The sequence below is a fragment of the Cherax quadricarinatus genome, chromosome 72, assembly GCF_038502225.1.
Source record: "Cherax quadricarinatus isolate ZL_2023a chromosome 72, ASM3850222v1, whole genome shotgun sequence".
Taxonomy (NCBI): domain Eukaryota; kingdom Metazoa; phylum Arthropoda; class Malacostraca; order Decapoda; family Parastacidae; genus Cherax; species Cherax quadricarinatus.
The window spans coordinates 5692575-5715211 of record NC_091363.1 but is presented as its reverse complement, the minus strand read 5'-3'; the positions used below and the strand labels follow the sequence as shown (position 1 = coordinate 5715211).

The window sequence follows — 22637 nt, the reverse complement described above, 5'->3', positions numbered from 1 at the left end:
TATAATTTAAAAGTGCTGCATTAGCGAAACACCATAAAGTAAAGCGCTGTAAAGTGGGGGCCCACCTGCCTGTGCATCCTGTGTCCTTACCATAATGGAGATTAGAGATCCTATAATAATATATACATGAGGAAGTGTTAAGGCAGTTTGGATCATACAGAGCCTAGGAAATTGTAAACAATCAGGTTTGATTCAGGGAAGGGGAGGACCGCTCCAATCCCTAGGATCGTGAAACCTTGACTGACATTAATTCGCTTCATTTGAAGGGAGATTCTATAAACTATTTGCAGTATTTAATGTATGTAAAAAAGTAAATTTGCATGTGAGTTTTTGTGTGTTAGTTCACTGTATTCTATATGCAATAATTTGCTAATTAAATAACTTTCTAAAATTTCCATTGGTTGCAGAACTTACTATGTTTAATCATTCCATTAGTCAATCACTTTGTGAAGAACAATTTTATAGTAAACCTCAGACCCCCACGTTGTCCCCAATTTACAACTGTGGCTACTTGCTATTCTATTGCAGGTCCTACGAGATAGTCATGATCTATTCTGCTATGATCTTTTGTGTGTGGTTATCATGTCTCTTCTTTTCCTTTTTATCAGGCAGCACAGGCATCTTTGTTGCAGTCAGTCTTATGGTAACTCGTAATTTTTAACTCGGGTAGCTATTTACCTGGAGTTTACCTGGAGAGAGTTTCGGGGGTCAACGCCCCCGCGGCCCGGTCTGTGACCAGGCCTCCTGGTGGATCAGCCCCTGATCAACCAGGCTGTTGCTGCTGGCTGCACGCAAACCAACGTACGAGCCACAGCCCGGCTGATCAGGAACTGACTTTAGGTGCTTGTCCAGTGCCAGCTTGAAGACTGCCAGGGGTCTGTTGGTAATCCCCCTTATGTGTGCTGGGAGGCAGTTGAACAGTCTCGGGCCCCTGACACTTATTGTATGGTCTCTTAACGTGCTAGTGACACCCCTGCTTTTCATTGGGGGGATGGTGCATCGTCTGCCAAGTCTTTTGCTTTCGTAGTGAGTGATTTTCGTGTGCAAGTTCGGTACTAGTCCCTCTAGGATTTTCCAGGTGTATATAATCATGTATCTCTCCCTCCTGCGTTCCAGGGAATACAGGTTTAGAAACCTCAAGCGCTCCCAGTAATTGAGGTGTTTTATCTCCGTTATGCGCGCCGTGAAAGTTCTCTGTACATTTTCTAGGTCGGCAATTTCACCTGCCTTGAAAGGTGCTGTTAGAGTGCAGCAATATTCCAGCCTAGATAGAACAAGTGACCTGAAGAGTGTCATCATGGGCTTGGCCTCCCTAGTTTTGAAGGTTCTCATTATCCATCCTGTCATTTTTCTAGCAGATGCGATTGATACAATGTTATGGTCCTTGAAGGTGAGATCCTCCGACATAATCACTCCCAGGTCTTTGACGTTGGTGTTTCGCTCTATTTTGTGGCCAGAATTTGTTTTGTACTCTGATGAAGATTTAATTTCCTCATGTTTACCATATCTGAGTAATTGAAATTTCTCATCGTTGAACTTCATATTGTTTTCCGCAGCCCACTGAAAGATTTGGTTGATGTCCGCCTGGAGCCTTGCAGTGTCTGCAATGGAAGACACTGTCATGCAGATTCGGGTGTCATCTGCAAAGGAAGACACGGTGCTGTGGCTGACATCCTTGTCTATGTCGGATATGAGGATGAGGAACAAGATGGGAGCTAGTACTGTGCCTTGTGGAACAGAGCTTTTCACCGTAGCTGCCTCGGACTTTACTCTGTTGACGACTACTCTCTGTGTTCTGTTAGTGAGGAAATTATAGATCCATCGACCGACTTTTCCTGTTATTCCTTTAGCACGCATTTTGTGCGCTATTACGCCATGGTCACACTTGTCGAAGGCTTTTGCAAAGTCTGTATATATTACATCTGCATTCTTTTTGTCTTCTAGTGCATTTAGGACCTTGTCGTAGTGATCCAATAGTTGAGACAGACAGGAGCGACCTGTTCTAAACCCATGTTGCCCTGGGTTGTGTAACTGATGGGTTTCTAGATGGGTGGTGATCTTGCTTCTTAGGACCCTTTCAAAGATTTTTATGATATGGGATGTTAGTGCTATTGGTCTGTAGTTCTTTGCTATTGCTTTACTGCCCCCTTTGTGGAGTGGGGCTATGTCTGTTGTTTTTAGTAACTGAGGGACGACCCCCGTGTCCATGCTCCCTCTCCATAGGATGGAAAAGGCTCGTGATAGGGGCTTCTTGCAGTTCTTGATGAACACAGAGTTCCATGAGTCTGGCCCTGGGGCAGAGTGCATGGGCATGTCATTTATCGCCTGTTCTAAGTCATTTGGCGTCAGGATAACATCGGATAGGCTTGTGTTAATCAAATTTTGTGGCTCTCTCATAAAAAATTCATTTTGATCTTCGACTCTCAGTCTGGTTAGCGGCTTGCTAAAAACTGAGTCATATTGGGACTTGAGTAGCTCACTCATTTCCTTGCTGTCATCTGTGTAGGACCCATCTTGTTTAAGTAGGGGCCCAATACTGGACGTTGTTCTCGATTTTGATTTGGCATAGGAGAAGAAATACTTTGGGTTTCTTTCGATTTCATTTATGGCTTTTAGTTCTTCCCGCGATTCCTGACTCCTAAAGGATTCTTTTAGCTTAAGTTCGATGCTTGCTATTTCTCTGACCAGTGTCTCCCTACGCATTTCAGATATATTGACCTCTTTTAGCCGCTCTGTTATTCTTTTCCGTCGCCTGTCTCTTTCTATTTTACATCTACTCCTCCTTTTTCTTAGAGGAATAAGCCTTGTGCATACATCGAGTGCCACAGAGTTAATCTGTTCTAGGGATAAGTTGGGGTCTGTGTTGCTTAGTGTATCTTCCCAGCTTATATCGGTTAGGACTTGGTTTACTTGGTCCCACTTTATGTTTTTGTTATTGAAGTTGAATTTGGTGAATGCTCCCTCGTGACTAGTCTCATTTTGTCGGTCTGGGGCTCCACGCATACATGTCTGAACCTCAATTATGTTGTGATCTGAGTATATTGTTTTTGATATGGTGACATTTCTTATCAGATCATCATTGTTAGTGAAGATGAGGTCTAGTGTATTCTCCAGTCTAGTAGGCTCTATTATTTGCTGGTTTAAATTGAATTTTGTGCAGAGATTTAAAAGCTCGTGCGAGTGTGAGTTTTCATCAGAGCTGCCTCCTGGTGTTATTACTGCAACAATATTATTTGCTATATTCCTCCATTTTAGGTGCCTTAAGTTGAAATCCCCCAGGAGCAAGATGTTGGGTGCAGGAGCTGGAAGATTTTCCAGACAGTGGTCAATTTTTAACAGCTGTTCCTGGAATTGCTGGGATGTTGCATCCGGAGGCTTGTAGACTACCACAATGACTAGGTTTTGGTTCTCGACCTTTACTGCTAAAACTTCCACTACATCATTTGAGGCATTAAGCAGTTCTGTGCAAACAGGTGACTCTGCAATGTACAGGCCAACCCCCCCCCCCCTTTTGCCTGTTCACTCTGTCACATCTGTATAGGTTGTAACCTGGGATCCATATTTCGTTGTCCAAGTGATCCTTTATGTGGGTCTCAGTGAAAGCCGCGAACATTGCCTTTGCCTCTGCAAGCAGTCCACAGATGAAAGGTATTTTGTTGTTTGTTGCTGGCTTTAGACCCTGTATATTTGCAAAGAAGAATGTTATCGGACTGGTGGTATTGTTGGTACTGGGGGGGGGGGATTTTTTTTCCGGCATTAGTATCTGTATCTGTTGGTTTGGAGTGGAGGCCATCGACTGTGGTTCCACTCCAGGAATGACTGGATTTGGTGTACGATTTCTGCCATTTCCTGCCAGTTTTTTTTCCTTCCTGGCACTAAAAAACCTCTCCCTCTTTTCAGACAGATTTCTAACTTATCCATTAATTTTTTGAGGTGTCCAGGTGTGGACACAACACAACCAATTAAGCCAATTAATGGCATAATATATACTGTAAACAACTTTATCAGCATTCTCTATTCATATAATTAAAAACTATTGTATAGTCTGCCAGTTTAGCATACGAAAAAGTTTAAATGATCTTCCCGTTACATTTATTTTTTAACAATAACTCCTAGGTCTTGCTCTGATATTTTCAATAATTTGTCGGTCTACATTCTTCGTGGCCTGATCTCACTTTCTCCCATTTCCATTAGTTTCTTTTTAATCATAATAGCCATCTCCTGCCAAGGCAAGGGTCATCCAAAGAAATTGCATTCACTCAATCGCCGTCTTTCTAGAAGTGAGCTGACATGAGAATCTGAGAATCTGAATCTGACTGCAACATCCCCACCCCTCCTTCACAACGAAGGCATTGCCGTACCACCTCCAGGACTCAAGTCCAGCTAACAACAGGTTTCCCTGAATGCCTTCATAAAAGTCACCTGGATCCTACTCCAGTAGCAGGTCCATTAAAAATTACTTGTCTCTATTCACTCCTAACACGCTCACACGAGCCTCCTGGATGCTCAAGCCCCTGAAACTCAGTCTCTTGTACCTCTTTCCTCCAACCATTCCTGGGACGACCCCTTCCTCTTCCACCCCAGATTTATAAACCTATTCCTGTCCATTCTTTCTACATGCCTAACCCACTTCAATAACCCCTCCTCAGCTCTCTACATCATACCCTTGACTACTTCACAATGCCTTTTAATTTCTATGCTCCGAATTTTCTACATGATATTCATTTCCACTACATAACGTAACTTGATCGCAATTTACATTAATCACTGTTCTTCTTTCCTTGATTTATGTTTCTTTAAGATCACCTTAAACATCCAATAAATGTAGAAAATGTATTATTCATAAATCTGCAAAATACATAAGATTTTTTAAATTTTACACTCAAAAAAATGATAGGCCAACTTTCTCTAGACCAACGGAAGACCAACCAATAAGACCAGCTTTAATGATCTGGTCTTATTGGTAGTACAAGGTTGCTAATAACTCATTTTTATCCTTGAAGTAAAGTTGGTGTCATTGCCAAGATTTCCAATACTAGCTGAATACACAGGGAAAATAACTTGATATAACATGAAAACAGAACAGTGATGTATGCGGTCACAATATGTATTCATTGTGTACATATATAATCACATCATAAAATACTTGGACATTAAATGCAGCGACAATATTTGACTAAGTCAAATGTGACCGAATCCATCAACATACAAAATTATCACACCCAACACAAACATTTTCTTATTACTTACATGCAACGTCGGGGTGCGACTTTCAAAACTGAAATCGTTCACATGAAGACTTATGGCCATTGGTGAAGGTTGCGGGTGTGGAGAAGGGAAGACAGCCACCACAGTTCTGTGGGTCCCACTATAGTCTAGCCCACACTCACCTTCGTCTCCTGCTATAATACTTCCTCTGCTCTCCCTCCCTTGTGGGGCTTCTTGCAATCCTAATAGTTCCTCTTGCTATTTATATAAGCCGAGTTATACTTTTATTTCCATCACATAAAACACTGCTTTTTAGCTCGTCTTGTGAACAAGGGGATTGATAGTTCCACCACACCTTGATCTGTATTCCTGTTTTATATACACTGGATAATTTGTTTCGAAAACTTCCAGGATTTTATAAGGGCAGATATAATCTTTATGTCACATTAGACTTCTTTTTCATGTGTTCATGTATCTGCTGAGTCAAAATTTGTACTATTATTCCTGGCAGTCTTGGAAGATTTTAAATCTGACTTGTAATCACCTAATTAAATTTCAATTTAAAAATGCTTATCTAAAAATTATGAAACTGTAAATTATGATAAGATAAAATAAATACATCTATCCCTTACAAAATATAATGGTGGAAAGATTCAAACCATATTAAATTCTATCCCCAAAAATGTGGCAAATCACAAACTGCCCTAAATAAACATGAAAAACTGATAGTGATGAAACTGAATTTTGCAGTTACAGCAAAAATTATTATAGGCTTAGTTAGTCTAGCAAAACGATCCTATCCTTACAAAATAATGTTGGCAATATCGGACCCGCACATACAGGATCTAAAAGCCAGCAAACGTTATTAAACAGGGCAATATTACATTCATGAGGAACGCTAAACCAACAGGGGTCATACATACATACACACATAATATAAATATATATATATATATATATATATATATATATATATATATATATATATATATATATATATATATATATAATATATATGGGTTCTTTTAATCCTTTCACTCAGAATGCTGCCTACACTACACTACCTACTGCTGTGTGACTAGCAGCAGCAGGTGTAGGAAACAGGGCCATTATTTCCAGACGTCCGGGAATCGAGCCACGGTCCCTCAATGTGCCAGCCGAGACCACTACCAATCAAGCCACCTTTTTTTCTGTGATCATTCAGTAACCCAATCTGTACAATGTAGTGAAGGACGAGGTTTTGGAAATGCTTTTAGGTGGAAATGCTTTTAGAAATCTACGTGGTGCGCATTTACGCTTTTGCTTCCCCTTGGCTAGGCGTCGTCTCAAATTTCTGGCTTGGGTGAGGCACTTACATAACCCGCCGAGTTGTTGCTGCTTTCTTTGTCTAAGCCAGGGAGGAGAAGGGGGAAGACCATATATATATAGACTCGCCTTATTTGCATGAGTCTGCGTACGAACCTGTTGTTTTGGGGCTTTCTTATAAGAGATCTTCCTTACACGTCCTATAGCATCCTTTAGTATCCCCTTAAACAATATCCCTCTTACTAATCCTGTAGTGCCCCTTCAACAAGATCATACAAACCCTGCAGTATCCCCTTTAAACGATATCCCTATGAACTTTAAAGTATCCCCACTAAACAATATCCCTTGTAAGATCCCTGTAAAATTCCCTTAAATATCCATATCACGATCCCTGTAGTATCTCCTAGCATAAAGGCCTTCTTACGAAAACAATGTACATATCAGGGAATCGCCAAAAAACTGGCTCCAGATTCAAGATTCAATATTGGGCTTAAAACCTTAAGCTGAGGGTGAGGGGTTGTTAACGCAAGGAATTAAACTTAAGAACATAAGAACATAAGAACGAAGGAACACTGCAGAAGGCCTACTGGCCCATGCGAGGCAGGTCCAAGTCCCTACCGGCTTAAGCCAATGCACCCAACCTAGTCAGGTCAGGTCACATTGACTCAAGGGAGGAACACGGCAACCGACCCGTTAGCACAAGCTATCAGGTCTAACTCACACCCACCCACATCTACTCATGTATTTATCCAACCTATTTTTAAAGCTACACAACGTTCTGGCCTCTATAACGGTACTTGGGAGTTTGTTCCACTCATCCACAACTCTATTACCAAACCAGTACTTTCCTATATCCCTCCTGAATCTGAATTTTTCCAACTTAAAACCATTGCTGCGAGTCCTGTCTAGGCTAGATATTATCAGCACACTATTTACATCCCCTTTATTTATTCCTGTCTTCCACTTATAAACCTCAATCATATCCCCCCTAATTCTACGTCTTTCTAGAGAGTGCAGTTTCAGGGCCCTTAGTCTATCCTCATAGGGAAGGTTTCTGATACATGGGATCATCTTTGTCATCCTCCTTTGTACATTTTCCAGAGAATTTATATCCATTCTGTAATACGGTGACCAAAACTGTGCAGCATAATCTAAATGAGGCCTAACCAAGGATGTATAGAGTTGAAGAACAACCTGAGGACTCCTATTATTTATGCTTCTTGATATGAAGCCAAGGATTCTATTAGCTTTATTGCGAACACTTATGCACTGTTGTCTTGGTTTCAGATTACTGCTAACCAGAACTCCTAAATCTTTTTCGCAATCCGTAATATTAAGATCTACATTATTTAGTTTATATGTGGCATGGTTATTGTCCTGTCCAACATTTAGAACTTTGCATTTGTCTATATTAAACTGCATCTGCCACTTCTCCGACCACTGCATCAGTCTATTCAAATCTTCCTGGAGTGCTCGAATGTCCTCGTCAGAATGAATTCGACGGCCTATTTTGGTGTCATCGGCAAACTTGCCGATGTCGCTCTTTATGCCCTCATCTATGTCGTTTATGTAGATTGTGAACAGCAGGGGGCCCAACACTGACCCCTGTGGAACACCGCTCGTGACGCTTCCCCACTCTGATTTCTCCCCATTTATGCAAACTCTCTGCTGCCTATTTGTCAACCATGCCTCTATCCAGGAAAAAATTTCTCCTCCTATTCCATGTGCTTTAATTTTCCTCAATAGTCTCTGATGTGGGACCCTGTCAAAAGCCTTACTGAAGTCCATATACACAATATCATATTCGTTACCATGATCTACCTCCTCAAATACCTTAGTGAAAAAAGTTAATAAATTCGTAAGGCAGGAACGTCCCTTTGTAAAACCATGCTGAGATTCGTTGATTAATTTATGCTTTTCAAGGTGGCTACGAACTGCCTCGGCAATTATTGATTCCATAAATTTTCCCACTATGGAGGTTAGGCTTATTGGTCTATAGTTCGAAGCTAAGGACCTGTCACCTGTTTTGAAAATAGGTATCACATTTGCCATTTTCCACTTATCTGGCACCATGCCAGTTTGTAGTGATATGTTGAAAAGATTAGCCAAAGGTGTGCTAAGCTCCTCTTTACATTCCTTTAGAACCCTTGCATACAGTTCATCAGGGCCTGGGGATTTGTTAGGTTTTAATTTATCTATTTGCCTAAGGACCATGTCACTTGTGACCCTAATAGTGCACAGTTTATTATCGTCCTGTTCTACATAATTTATCATTACTGGAATATCACTGGTATCCTCCTGTGTAAAAACTGAGAGGAAGTATGTGTTAAAAATTCTACACATTTCCTTATCACTGTCAGTGAGCTGACCCGAGGAACTTTTGAGTGGGCCTATCTTGTCCCTGATTGAACTTGTTCCTTGCTTTCTTTGGATCGAATCTGGTAGCCTCCGATACCCAAACGCTGTATGACATGTACAGGTTCAATGTTTTCCCATCAATATAGTAACTTTTCCCTGTGGATACTAGGCTCATGAAATAAATAACATGCTTCTACAGTACTAGCCACATTACGATAAATTCTGGCAATGAAACATCAAAATCCTTTATCACTAAACAAGTGTGTGTTGAGTGATAACAGCTCCCCGCTTACAAGCAAAGGCACTCGAGTTTGATTCCCAAGTTAGACGAGATTTATGGGTAAATGATCTTACACCCAATGTTTTTGTTCACCTAGCAGTCAATAAGTACCTAGGAGTTTGATGACTATTGTGGGTGGAATCCTGAAGAGAGGGAACTGGTAGTATACCTTAGGTAAAGCTGGGCTTTGAAATGAGCCGAGGCAAAAGAGCAGCTTTTAGCTTGTAAATTCAACTGAGTAAAAAAATAAACTTAATTCTCACACCACAATAAAGTACTGGAACAAGATCATGGAATGTCAAATCCCCGTCTCTCATAAACACAAGTCACAAATGCATCTAGATTCTTACAGATACCATTAACAAACTAAGGGAATGCTACTGTCGAAGATATTTTTTTAAAGTAAACGTATATCTAACTTCACAGAATATTAACATGCATTCACAATCTACAGAGGTCAATATCAAGTATTAATAATATTCGTTTTTGAAATACACCTAATTTATATTTGTCACCATTCTACAAGATAAAGCACTAATGAACCAGGATGGTGACTCCTGGCAGTACACTACAGCCAGCGAGCCTCCCGTCACCTACCTCCAACTTAAGCACCTCATGCTTGGGGCTCTTGTACGTGGTGATACACAGATGAGCAGTCATCTCCCCCGGCTGGTGTAGTGTACAAAACTTTCTGAATACTCTCAGGGGTACGCCACAAGTCCCACACTCGCGAGAAATGCAAGATAATCCGGCAAAGCCTCTTTGGGAGGCAGTGTGTGCAACAGCACAAGGTATGGTGTCCCCGGTGGAAGCCCAGACACTGTGCGAGGCGATAGGAGCTTTAACATAGGCAAGGTAAAGGACAGGCCAGGCTTCACGACTTAACATCCTCCTAACCTCACACTCCTATTCATACACATCGTGCCTGATTCCAGTATTAAGATTTTTTGTATGCACTATATTCCAAGTTGAAAGTCTTATTTATATATAAATAACGTTATGTTTTCAGCAAGACCAAATATTGTTGCCAATTAGTCATGCGGCAACTTGGACTCTCTTATAAAGGTACATCAGTCACGATGATCTCAGACTACTACCTTAATGTTTATTTCCAATATGAACTCGAAGTTAATAACGTATGAGTTCCAATGTTTTTTTTTTAATTGCTTCACGAGAACGAGGAGCATCGCGGTAAGTGAAACTCAATACTTATAAAGTACAGAGCCACTTGCTAACTTTTTGCTCGTTTAGATAGCTTTTACTGCTGGCAAAACACAAATAACCCGCACATAGGTAACTAAAACTTATGACGACATTTCGGTGCGACGTGAAGAATTAACTGCCGGCGTTACTTTGCAATTGGTGTTGCTGCTGTGGAGACCAGAGTAAGACTAGTCACAGACAGGCTACCCGCCACCACTCTTACACGCAGCTCATTTACACCAGCAACCCGAACCCGTTTTTCCCGATAGGATTCATAACATACTCTTTTTATTCGCTTAATGAACAAACAAGATTATGAATATTTAAAAAAGAGCTTAAAGCATGTGTTCAATACTTCCCTTTATACGCAATAATCAATGACAATTAGAGATAATTAATATTATTAGGCTGGATTCAATTGAATAGATTTACTAGCGTATAAAAGATTGAGAAAACATGAAAGTAACACTATGAAATACAAATGCGAGTTAGCCTTGATGGAGCAAATCCAGTGTAAGTCCAGGAAACACTGTTGAAGGTTATATTACAACCAGTATCTTGCTCGAGTCACCCGTTACTGTAGGGAGCAACCACCCGTTGTGAGGCGACTAACCACTGTGGGGCCATCAACTATTGTGGGGTGACCACCCATGTGGGGCGATCAACCACGTCGGCGACTATTTTGGGATGATTCACCGTCATTGAATGACGTCAACGCCCCCGCGGCCCGGTCTGTGACCAGGCCTCCTTAGGTCAGTGTCCCAGGATGCGACCCACACCAGTCGACTAACACCCAGGTACCCATTTTACTGATGGGGAACATAGACAACAGGTGGAAAGAAACACGTCCAATGTTTCTACTCTGGCTGGGAATCGAACCCAGGCCCCCCTCACCGTGTGAAGCGAGAGCGTTAACCATCAGGCCACCAGAGCCCTAACCACCAGGCCACCAGAGCCCCGACTATTTTCTCAGAAACATTTCAATTTCTTGCCTTATTGACTGTCACATACTTAATGTCATTCCTTATGTCAAGCTTGCACTTACAATTCTGAGCTTATTCCTACCACGCAAATCACAGATGCCATGAAAGCTGCTATACTCTTCCTCTGGATCTGAGTGACTTGACGCCAGTGAGGGATATTTATTCAAGGAATTTGATCTCTTCTCGTTTTCCTTGGATCGAACCTTATTGCCTTTCATTCCTCCAGGCGCTGGTGAACCCAGCCTAGCTTGGAGGTACATGTCTAGGCTAGGCTTATGCTATGTTCTTTATCAGTGTATGAATTGTTGTAAAACACTAGGCTTCTCTCTTCAGTATTTTGAAATGCCAAGTTCTTATCTCAACAAACAAGTTTCACAGTTGTCCACAAAACTCAAGTTCAATTTATTAATATTATTAAATTCATATGAAAGTTCCAAACCCCTAGATCGTTTTACAGCACCTACGAAGTGGGAAGCAATCAGGGATGATCCTAGGGAGGGTAGCTTTAATTCCTTGGATCAAAAGTCATTCACCAACATCATAGAACTCTCCCCCATCTCCTGGAGTGGCAAGAAAAACAAGTGAAGGGGCTGGTCCTACCAGGTACCCATGTTTGTGGTTACACGACACTGGTTGTTCTTGTTGATATCAAGAAGCTGTAGCTTTCCATGAAGGTGTCACCTCGCACCAAGAAGACACAAGGTGTTAACAATATTTTGCATTATGAAAATCAGTAAGAAAAATTACGTGATGAATATGCGCGACTCTCCACTCCCTAACTGGCTGTCCTGATATTTAAGGATCCATCACCACTCGGCTCCTTCGAAATAGAGATATATCAACAGAGGGAAATAATTTAAATATTCAAATTTGCCTAATATATTACACCTGCTAAACACAAATATTTACACGACCTTTCGAAATGTATTAAAGATTTTTGGTCTGAAGTAGTGATACAACGATTATTTTCACAAATTCCTTCAAATCAAATACAAGTATGAGAAGTAAATATCCACCTGGTTTCTCCTGGGAACGTCTCGTGGCAGCTGTGGTAATGAGTTACCACCGACTCTCCAGTATCAGATGGCTGTATGAAAGCCAGGAACCAGGGTCTTGTTGTCTTATTTGGTGATGACAGCTATGATCGCTGTCACTAGTTTCTCCTACAAGTCTACAAGCGGCAGTCCTGTTTGCGCCATCGTTGTCGGCACATTGTAGCTCATCGGATATGCAGGTAGTGACCACCGTGATGAGATTATTATTATTATTATAATCAAAAAGAAGCGCTAAGCACCGTGATGAGATGAATGCTGTTTTTTTTTTTTTTATATTTTATTGAAAAGACATACATAGTACATAAAAATAAACGACAAATTACATAGTGAAAACAGTGATGAAAAATTCTGCATAGTACATGTACTTTTCAATTAACATATTACATCTGAAAGACAAATCTGTACATTAAACAATGACCACTCCAATCCTTGAAGTAATGACATTATGTCTGGAACACTAAATCTAACCTAAAGACTCCTTGGCAAGTACATCTAATTCCTGATTGTACATCCTGCCACGGAATGTACACCTTACATTCTGAAAACACTACCCCCCCCCTTCTTGCGTGTCAAGCCACCTGACACGTAACAATCTTTATATGTAACTGTATATTGTATGAAATACTTCCATTATTCCATATTGAACAACATGATACGTTCAGTATCACTCAATGTATTGAGATAATATAAAATTCAATTCTACATGATTCATGTACAACGTATATCTACTAAACACCCAAACATATCACCTTCTCCAGGAAGGTATAAATATATACCTATGTTACAAACACTTTACAACACAACCAGTGAAAACACAAATACCTAATCCTATGTCATCCATCAATTACCCTATAATATATATCAATTCAATGGTAACCTAAACCTACGGGCTCTATAGAGCTCCCATGAAAAAACAATATGTATTAAGAAAACAGGATAAGTCAAGCTTTCTAAAAATATTTCACCCATATCATTAAAACCACTACTAAGATGTAAGTCTGTGATCACAAAACATAACAGTGCATGACCTTCACACGTCGGTAAATACTGAAGCCTTCCTACCACACGCAATACTTCATGTGTATATATATATTTCGCATTCACACAGTGCACCCATTTTGTCATTTCATTACACACATACCAATAATTTCGTTGCAGATATATAATATTCCATCACATTACGACGTCTGTCGTCCTTTGTCATTAGCATAATTAATAATTAAATTGAAGAACGTGTATCGTTCACAACACACAACCCGCTCATCATACAGTCAAAGGCACTTATGTCTCAGTACTATATTCATTCTCTTCCACACTAAATCCTTTCACACTGTCCTCATCGGGAAGCCAGCCCGCCGCGACCCCTTACATTGCACTTAAATCCCATAAATCCCTCAACCTAAAACTCCGATAGCCCTCAGTAAACGCATTCTCCCAATTCCCTCCATAAATTTCCCTATTACGACACTTAGTTCTGTAAAATGTCGCAGCTAACACCTTTATCCTCTCATCCACGCCCACCTCCCTCATGGCCCATGACGTATATATAAAATCCGTGACCAAATACGCCACTGCATTCTCCACCATCTTACTCACCCCACCTATATCCAAACTTAAAGCCCGCAACACCTGCAATCCTCCCCCACCCACTAACCTGAACACCTTTCCTAACCAGACCCGCACCACTTCTATACAGTCACAAAAATATACCGCATGCAAAATTGTCTCCATGCTTCCACACGCTCTACATTCCCCTCCCTCCCTTATCCTCCTATTGAATAGGACAACCCCAGACGGCAAAATCCCATGTAAAAATCTAAACATTACCTCCCGAACACCCGGTTTTACACGTAATTGTTTTAGACGCGTCCATATTTCGTTCCACGCATACATAGGGTATGCCCCTTCAACAGCAGCCACCACTGACCTACCTTCCACTCCTTCGAGGACCCGCAATTTAACACACGACGGATCCCTCACTGTCATTAATAACCTCAACATGGCCTCACCAACTATTAAATCCCTACCCCCCCACCACCGTTGCATATCCTTACGTACTCGCACAAGTCCACCTCCCCTCCCGCACCCCTCCCTTATATAACTTCGTTTTAGGTACACGCTCATCATCCTTTTTTCCAGAGGTAAAAGTCCCAGCCCTCCTCGACTGACCGGAAGTGTTAACACCGCTCTACTTAACCATTCGCAGCCCGATCCCCATATAAACCTAAAAACCCCATGTTGTAAACGCTTCACCTCACGTCTCATCAGCGGGTACATGACAACGACATGCCATATCTTGCTGTACAATAGCACGTTCGTCACTATTACTCTTTGATGCAGCGTTAGTTGCGCCGCCCTCAAACCACCAAGTCTTTTCAATACTCCATTCACTATTCTCACCGAATTCACCTCTTGAGCCACCCGTGTATTCCTCACATAAATTATCCCACATATCATTAGTTGATCCACCACCTTCCACCCACCCCCTACCACCTCATCCCCATTTGTACTATCCCTTAAGTCTAGAAACTTAGTCTTCTCAACATTAATTTTCATACCTGAAGCCTCCCCAAACACATCCACCACCTTACCCACCCTAAGCAAATCCCCATTACCTCTCACCAAAACAGTCGTGTCATCCACATAACCTACGATACCAGCCCCCCCCCCTCCCCCCGGTCAGTACCCTCCCCACCTCCCGCAACACACCTCCGAATGGCCCTATAAAATGGATCCTGTATACACGCAAACAATATTTGTGATAGTGGGCAGCCTTGGCGCAGTCCCCGGCGCATCTGTATTTTAACTCCCAGCCTCCCATTAACCTGCACCCTCATCGATGCCCCCTGATACAATAATTTTGCCCAAGATATTATTTCTTCCCCAAATCCTTGCCAACGCATAAACCTCCATAACGCTTCCCTTTCTACACTATCATAAGCAGCCTTCCAATCTAACGCCAATACACCTCCATCACCCAACTCCCCCTGTTTCTCTATAAATTCTCGAATCATGCCATGCCCTTCATACATCGACCTTCCTGGCACCCCATATTGCCCCTTATCAATTACCTTGCCTATTACCCTCTTGATTCTGTTCCCTAATATTCTCGCAAACAACTTATAATCTCCACACATAAGCGAAAGTGCCCGATAATCCATTACCGTTGACTGCTCCCCTTTCGGCACCAACACCACAACGGCCGTCCGTTGCTGCTCTCCCATTACCTCAGCCGCCTTAAGTATGTTAAACAGCCTTACTAAAAAAAACCTCAGAACCCCCCAATTCTTTACGTAGAAATCATTTGGCAGTCCGTCTATACCCGGCGCTTTTCCCAAACTCACTCCTGACAACGCCTGCCAAATCTCACACTCCGTAATCGGCCCACCTAATGTCACCCGATCTTGACCATCAAGCTCACACTGCACATACTCTCCCATTTCCCTCAATGCCACCTCACGGAAGCCCACACTTTGCGTATATAACTTAAACCAAGCGTCTACATATCCACTCATACCCTCTGTCGTTACCAATGCTTGACCCGCTCTATACCCTTCCATCCCTACATGTACGTTTAACCCCATCATCTCCATCGTCACTCTCCTCTTTCTCTGGCCTCTTAACACGCAAGCCGACGGCCGGTCACCCCATAGCACTTCTTCCAATCCTCCCATAATTCGCACACCATCAAAACGCTCGTTTTGCAATACCCTAATACTCTCCTTTAAACCCTCAATGTCCTGCACTGGATAGCTTGCTCCTCCTCTTGCATAACAGTCCCGCAGCTGCCCTTCAAGATATCTTTGAAACCCATACTTTAACCGATTATCTTCCCTCCCACGACAAATATAATATTCTCTGATACGATTTTTAGCCACCGAATCCCACCAATTTACCAGTTCATCATCTCCCGGCGCCTCATCCACCAACCGTTCCCACAATTGCGCAAAAGACTGACGACATTCCTCACCCTGCAAAAGCTTCACATTTAACTTCCAATAACCTTGACCCCTTCTAGGCAATCCCTCCCATTCTAGGTCCACCATTACTCCTCTGTGATCCGAAAAAACCGCGTCCACCACACGCACTCTGCTCACTATTACTGTTCGGGGCACATACAATCGATCCAGTCTTGCCGCATATCCACGTCTAACAAAAGTATGTTCTACAACCCCACCCTGTCCAACGTCCATTAACCCCACTCCATTTAATAATTCCCCCAAAATCCCCAAACAATACCCTGCCCCTCTAGGTTCCACATCCTTACGCCTTATCACACAATTCCAATCACCACCAATTACAGCTACACCCGGCAAAGCACGCAAATAATATACTAAGACATCCTTCACAAATTTATTCTTAATACGCACATCTCCCTCTGCTGGACCATACACACACACCAAACTCATCTGTACCCTACCCCACCACCCATCTACACGAATCACCCTCCCCTCCCCCCCCTCACAATGCCTCACTACGAACGGGCTAGTTTCCCTTACCAGGATGGCAACTCCTCCTTTCAACCTTATCGCATGCTCCACATACACATTATACCCATTTACCTTCAACTCATAACCTGGTCTGTAGTTGTGTTCCTGCACGAACACCACGTCAACACTATTACGCACCAAATATTCACTAAACCATACACACTTTCTCTCTGATCTCAATCCATTAATGTTCAATGTCATGCACTTGAAGCTTACAGAGTGGTTTTCCTTCTTGACCCTGGTACTGTCTTGCCACCAGATCGTTTCGTGACACCTCGGTCCCTCTCCCCCCCTTTAGAAACGCTCTTAACCAACTCCTGCCCCTTAGGGCCGCTGTTTCCTCTCTGCGTAACATCCGCCCAGGACTTTTTGCCAGTGCGCTGAGCAGGCGTGATCACGTCCTCGGAGTCAGATAGTGCAGCAGCGCGCTTCCGTGATGCTCCCTCTGCTTCCATCATGTCGTCTGATACATTGTCCCGGTGGACCTCCACCTCCACAGCTTGCATCAAAAGATTCTTATCACACTGCGCAGACCTCAGATCCTGTTCCACGCCCGGATCCACAACAGACCCAAGAACTAGATCTGGACTCCCAACCTTCCCAAGACTCTTGTCAGCCAATAACACATTTAAAGCCATGGCTAATGAGTCTTCCACATCGCTAGCACTCGCAGTCGGGGTGTCCTCTTCCAACACCTGAGCTGCGTTCAGTGAAGGGGTGTCCCCCCCCCTCGTCACACCTGCTGACTCCATCTCCTCCGCTCTCTCGACCTCCTCACTCCAGGACCCACCTTGTGTAGGCAGAGTCACATAAGGCAAATCCTCACTCTTCTCTATTGCTGTATGTCGTTGCCTTTGTTCCATGTTGCCACGCCTCCTTTCACACAGAGCCGCTAGGTGATCATATGACCCACATAACCGACAGGTCCGGCGTTGCCCAGCGTATGTCACAAACACCTGGGTACGAAATTCTGGCAGCACTACGTACGACGGAATAGGGTAACGTAACGTCATCTTCACAGAATACGTTCCTTCGAGTTTCCCTGCGTATGGCCCAGTGGCCCACTTCCCAACAGTGGCCATATGTACTGTACCATATTTGCCCATCGCAAGACGGATGTCAGAATCATCCGCCTCGAATGGCACATTTCTAATCTTAACCCATGTGTAATGGCGAGAAACGTCGTGAAGTCGCACGGTCACAGCGGAGTTAACTGTCAAAGTAACCTCCTGGTACTTGTCTACTACCGCCTCATACACACTTGCCAAATTAAACTTGACAAAGATCCTCGTCGTGCCATTCAGCGCTACTCCATATATCTCCTCGTCAGCAATACCATATGTATCTCGTATGATTGCAGGTAGTATCAGGTCCATAGAAGTTCCTGTCACAGCCCCACGGATAAGCTCAACACAGACTGTGTTTATGCGTCTCCGGCTTGCCTGCGCCATGCTGTGAAAATATAACTGCCACTAATCAACACCAGGGGGTAGCAGCAGCGCACGTCCTCTCTACTCAAGGGCTGAGAGACGAATGTTTGCTGTTTTTTATGATTGTGTTGCTAAGCTTGCAAATGCATTTAGAAACTGTGAATATAACCGAAATGTTATGAGTATCCCGGGTTGGCTACTGGTCTTTGTTGATGCCTACCACTTAAATCTAGAGTGTAGATCATCTATTGAGGTCCCCTACAGGGCTATTTCCTGTCCAACTTCAGACGGAGACCACGTAACAATGAAGATATCTATCTCTTTGGTGGTGCTACACTCACATAATGCATTCTGTGAAGGATTTGCGATACTGAACAGGTTCTGGCTCATACCAGATGGCGGATCAGGTAGTCAGGGCGTGGGAAAACTGCTTTACATATTAGCGTCACTGAACAGAAAATTGGGTAGTTTTCAATATAGGTTGGACACGTATAGGGTCGTGATTGGGTATGGGATACACCTGCCTAGCATGGGTCAATGGGCCTAGTGCAGTGTTCATTCTTATTCAAACCATACCACGGGCGGGATTTGAACCCGCGGTTTTGAGACTCTGACCGCGGGTTCAAATCCCACCCGTGGTATGGTTTGTTTGCAATCGTGTCATTACGATTTCGTGATTCATTCTTATTCATTCTTCAAACTTCCAAATACTGTTTGCTATTTTCATCGTCCAGGTGTCGGCACTGAAGATCAATTTTTATATTTATATGGAGAGGGGGAATCTCTAAACTTGTAGGAATTATACAGAGTCTAGGGAAATAGGAGGCAATCAGGCTCAAAGGAAGGGGAAGGACGGTCCACTCCCCTGGATCAAACTATTCTCACTGGCATAAAAGAATTTCCCTTTGGGGGACGGGGGTTTATTGCCGAAGACCTGGTTTAGCTGTATTATTATCATCGTAATCACGCGAAGCCCTAAAACCGTTCTGGCCATAGCGTTTGGGTGATGGAAGATAATGAGGTTCGTTCCAGGAAGAGTTGCTCAACTGAAACATTCTTGCATGGTAATAATAGTCTGGTGATGGTAACAGCGGAAAATCTGCCATTTAATTTTTGTTTTGTATATGCTGGTCGGCTTGCCACTTATTATACATACCTGGAGAGGGTTTCGGGGGTCAACGCCCCCGTGGCTCGGTCTGAGACTAGGCCTCGTGGTGGACCAGGGTCTGATCATCCAGGCTGTTACTGCTGGCCGCACGCAAACTGATTAGGTACTAACTTTAGGTGCTTGTCCAGTGCCTTCTTGAAGACAACCAGGGGTCTATTGGTGATCCTCCTTATGCATGTTGGGAGGCAGTTGAACAGTTTTAGGCCCAGGACACATTGTCTCAGTGTACTCGTGGCGCCCCTGCTTTTCACTGGGGGAATGTCATCTCTTTAGCCTGCGTTCAAGGGAATACAAATCAAGGGACTTCAACCGGTCCCAGTAATTTAGGTGCCTTATTGTACTTATGTGTGCCGTAAAATTCGTTGTACACTCTCCAGGTCAGCAATTTCGCCTGCCTTGAAGGTTGCTGTTAGTGTACAGCAATATTCCAGCCTAGAGAGAACAAGCGATTTGAAGAGAATCATGGGCTTGGCGTCTCTAGTTTTGAAGGTTCTCATTATCCAGCCTATCATTTTCCTAGCAGATGCGGTAGATACATTTATGTGGTCTTTGAAGGCGAGATTATATTCAGGGTTAAGCAACACGTGAGTAGGTACATAATTTAAACGAGTTGGGTGCCAACCATCTTACCAAAAATGGTATACAGTACCAACAAGTTGATAAGTAAAACGTGTAACAGTTGGGGAACTTTACTGCTGACAGTGAAGATAACCAAGTGTTGTACACGTCTTATTCTCCCATTTAATGACATGAAAAGTACGATATCTAATGTTAACAATAGAAAAACTTTAGCCGTTTTGCTCCATCGAGTTACAGAGCAAGAAACACTTTAAATTCCCTATTAATTATGTGAATACTAAACAGTTCAATTTCAAAGTGATGTTTTGTAGCCAATGAGATTCTAGGCATTTTCTTTATTCCCTCTGTCCTTGCCAAAATATAAATACATAAATAAAATATTCTAGAGCCGCTTAAAATTTTAATATAGAAAAACCTGTATTATATTAATGAGTAAAAGCCAGTAATGTTGCCGTTCAGATCAAACGCATATATACAAATAACTGCAAATCAGCAAAACATATTTATAAGTTTCTTCTTGAGACATTTCTTACACACAATTCTCAATATTAACATAACTTTCCCCTGAATCACTTTAGTGTTCACTGATAAAACTGAAAAAAGGTAAATCAGTCTTAAATCAAAGCGAAAATAATGTAGAAATCGTTCACGATAAATTAATAAAAACTGAGCTGACTAGTTGTCAAAGGTTGCAAGGTCGATAAACGCAAACTATGTCACTCATTATCATTTGCTTCAAGTGTCACCACTGGACAGTCGTGAAATTTCCTCAGTATATATAGTGGCAGCGTTACCACAGGACTAGATGATACTGTTGATCATAAAGAAGAGTGTCCTAACCTGTCATAAACACAGTCTAGCTAAAATAAACAACAAGACAGACTTCAATCTCCTAGTGTTCAACTAAGCCAAGAGGTTTACGCAGAAGCAGTAAGGCGTATACCATCAGTTATTCGTTTGCTTTTGCATCTCCACAAGCTACACCATTCACAAAGGTGAACAAACAATCTAGCTAGGGTTGGTCCATCATGAACAAAACTGCTGTAGCTATACTTCAGGATGTAAGCTTAAACACATCTCTCAAACGGATCTCATTGTTATTAAGATATCTGAAATCTTGAGGTTGTATCCACTTCTTCCATCAACAAGATGAACAAAGAACACTTTATATTTTATTCCTTACTGTACTGTGTACAACAACTTTATGAAATAATGGTAAAATACGAAATGACTAATACTCCTTTCTAGTAAGGTAACAATGATCAATGGAGTCTGAGACTAACTGTGACCCCTGTAATCCTGATTTTTGCGCTACCGCTCACAGGATAAGCCTGGGGTGCACAATAAACTAGCCGCTCAGCGTCACAACTAACTGAACAGATCTCTCAGCTGTAACAGCTCCATCACCCCACAGATTTCTTTTTTTAAGTCCCCAGCTCTGCATCTGGCATATGCTTTGACCCACAGATGTATTGTGTAGTACTCCCACCTCGTTACTCTTATTCACAATGAGTACATGAGTATCTACGACAAGATGGTTGTTGGTCTGTATGGTTTGAACTGTGTAAATGTCAAGGGATAACATGAAAAAAAAATTTACAATATCCAGATGAGCCCTGCCACAGAAAAATATTTGTCCCAGAGATAATTCTGATTTGTCTCACAATCCTGTTGCTCAGATGCGATTATAGTATATCCCTGGAAGAACAGAAGTTGTTGTGGGATCAGACATGCGTATTAATTTGATGGGAACATGAAGAATCCACAGGTCATAGGAAAGCAGACAAGCTAAAGAAATATATAGGGACTAGGATCTGAGAGAAGAGCGCCATACTACTGCTCAAAGGATTATTAAGTCTGCTGTGGAAAATTGCATTTATCTGAATGTATCATTATATACATAACAGTAAATGAACATAGATAATTATTATTTATCAGTTAGACAAGTAGGATTTTGGGACACCTAGGTCGCAAAAAATGTTCCCCTTCGATACCTACCACTGTCATATCTACAAGTTGCTCTGGACCTATTAATTAAATGAAATATACATCACCAAGCTGGCACTGGACAAGCACCTAAAGTCGGTTCCTGACCAGCCGGGCTGTGGCTCGTACGTTGGTGTGCGTGCAGCCAGCAGCAACAGCCTGGTTGATCAGGCTGGTCACAGACCGGGCCGCGGGGGCGTTGACCCCCGGAACTCTCTCCAGGTAAACTCCAGGTAGGAATGCTGGTAAATATATAAATTTGTGGACTGTATATTAAAATTAAAAAAGGATTATAGTTGTGGAAAATACTGTATATAATTTCCGGAAATACGGTAATTTATAGGTAAATAGATGCCCTATATTGTATTTTTAAAAGAATTATATTATGGAAAATGGGAAACTGAACCTGCGCCTGCGCAGAAGGTCAGTCGCCATTTTGTTTGAATTTGGATTAGAAACGTTGGTGTAATGGGAAGAATTTTTCGTGCTCTAGAGGTTAAAATTAGGTTGACACCTCTCAAATAGGAGACGAAATTGTTGGATGTGCATTCCTGCATAACTTGAGATATCAGGCGACTGGACAAGACAGCTC

General features: G+C 42.3%; 1 protein-coding gene across 5 annotated transcripts in view; it reads right to left on the bottom strand.

Moving 5' to 3' along the window:
• The window catches only part of LOC128701359 (leucine-rich melanocyte differentiation-associated protein), a 58788-nt gene extending 48242 nt beyond the window's left edge, over positions 1-10546 (bottom strand). For 3 of the 5 annotated variants that reach the window (XM_053795053.2, XM_053795054.2, XM_053795055.2), the window contains exon 1: positions 9749-10545. In XM_053795053.2, coding sequence (XP_053651028.1) covers positions 9749-10039 — 291 coding nt within the window. In that variant the 5' untranslated portion in view covers positions 10040-10545. Of the gene's footprint in view, positions 1-5250; positions 5752-9748 lie in introns of those variants that run through there. The other 2 variants (XR_008408905.2, XM_053795056.2) reach the window with 2 other exon arrangements.
• Positions 10547-22637: the final 12091 nt, after the last annotated feature.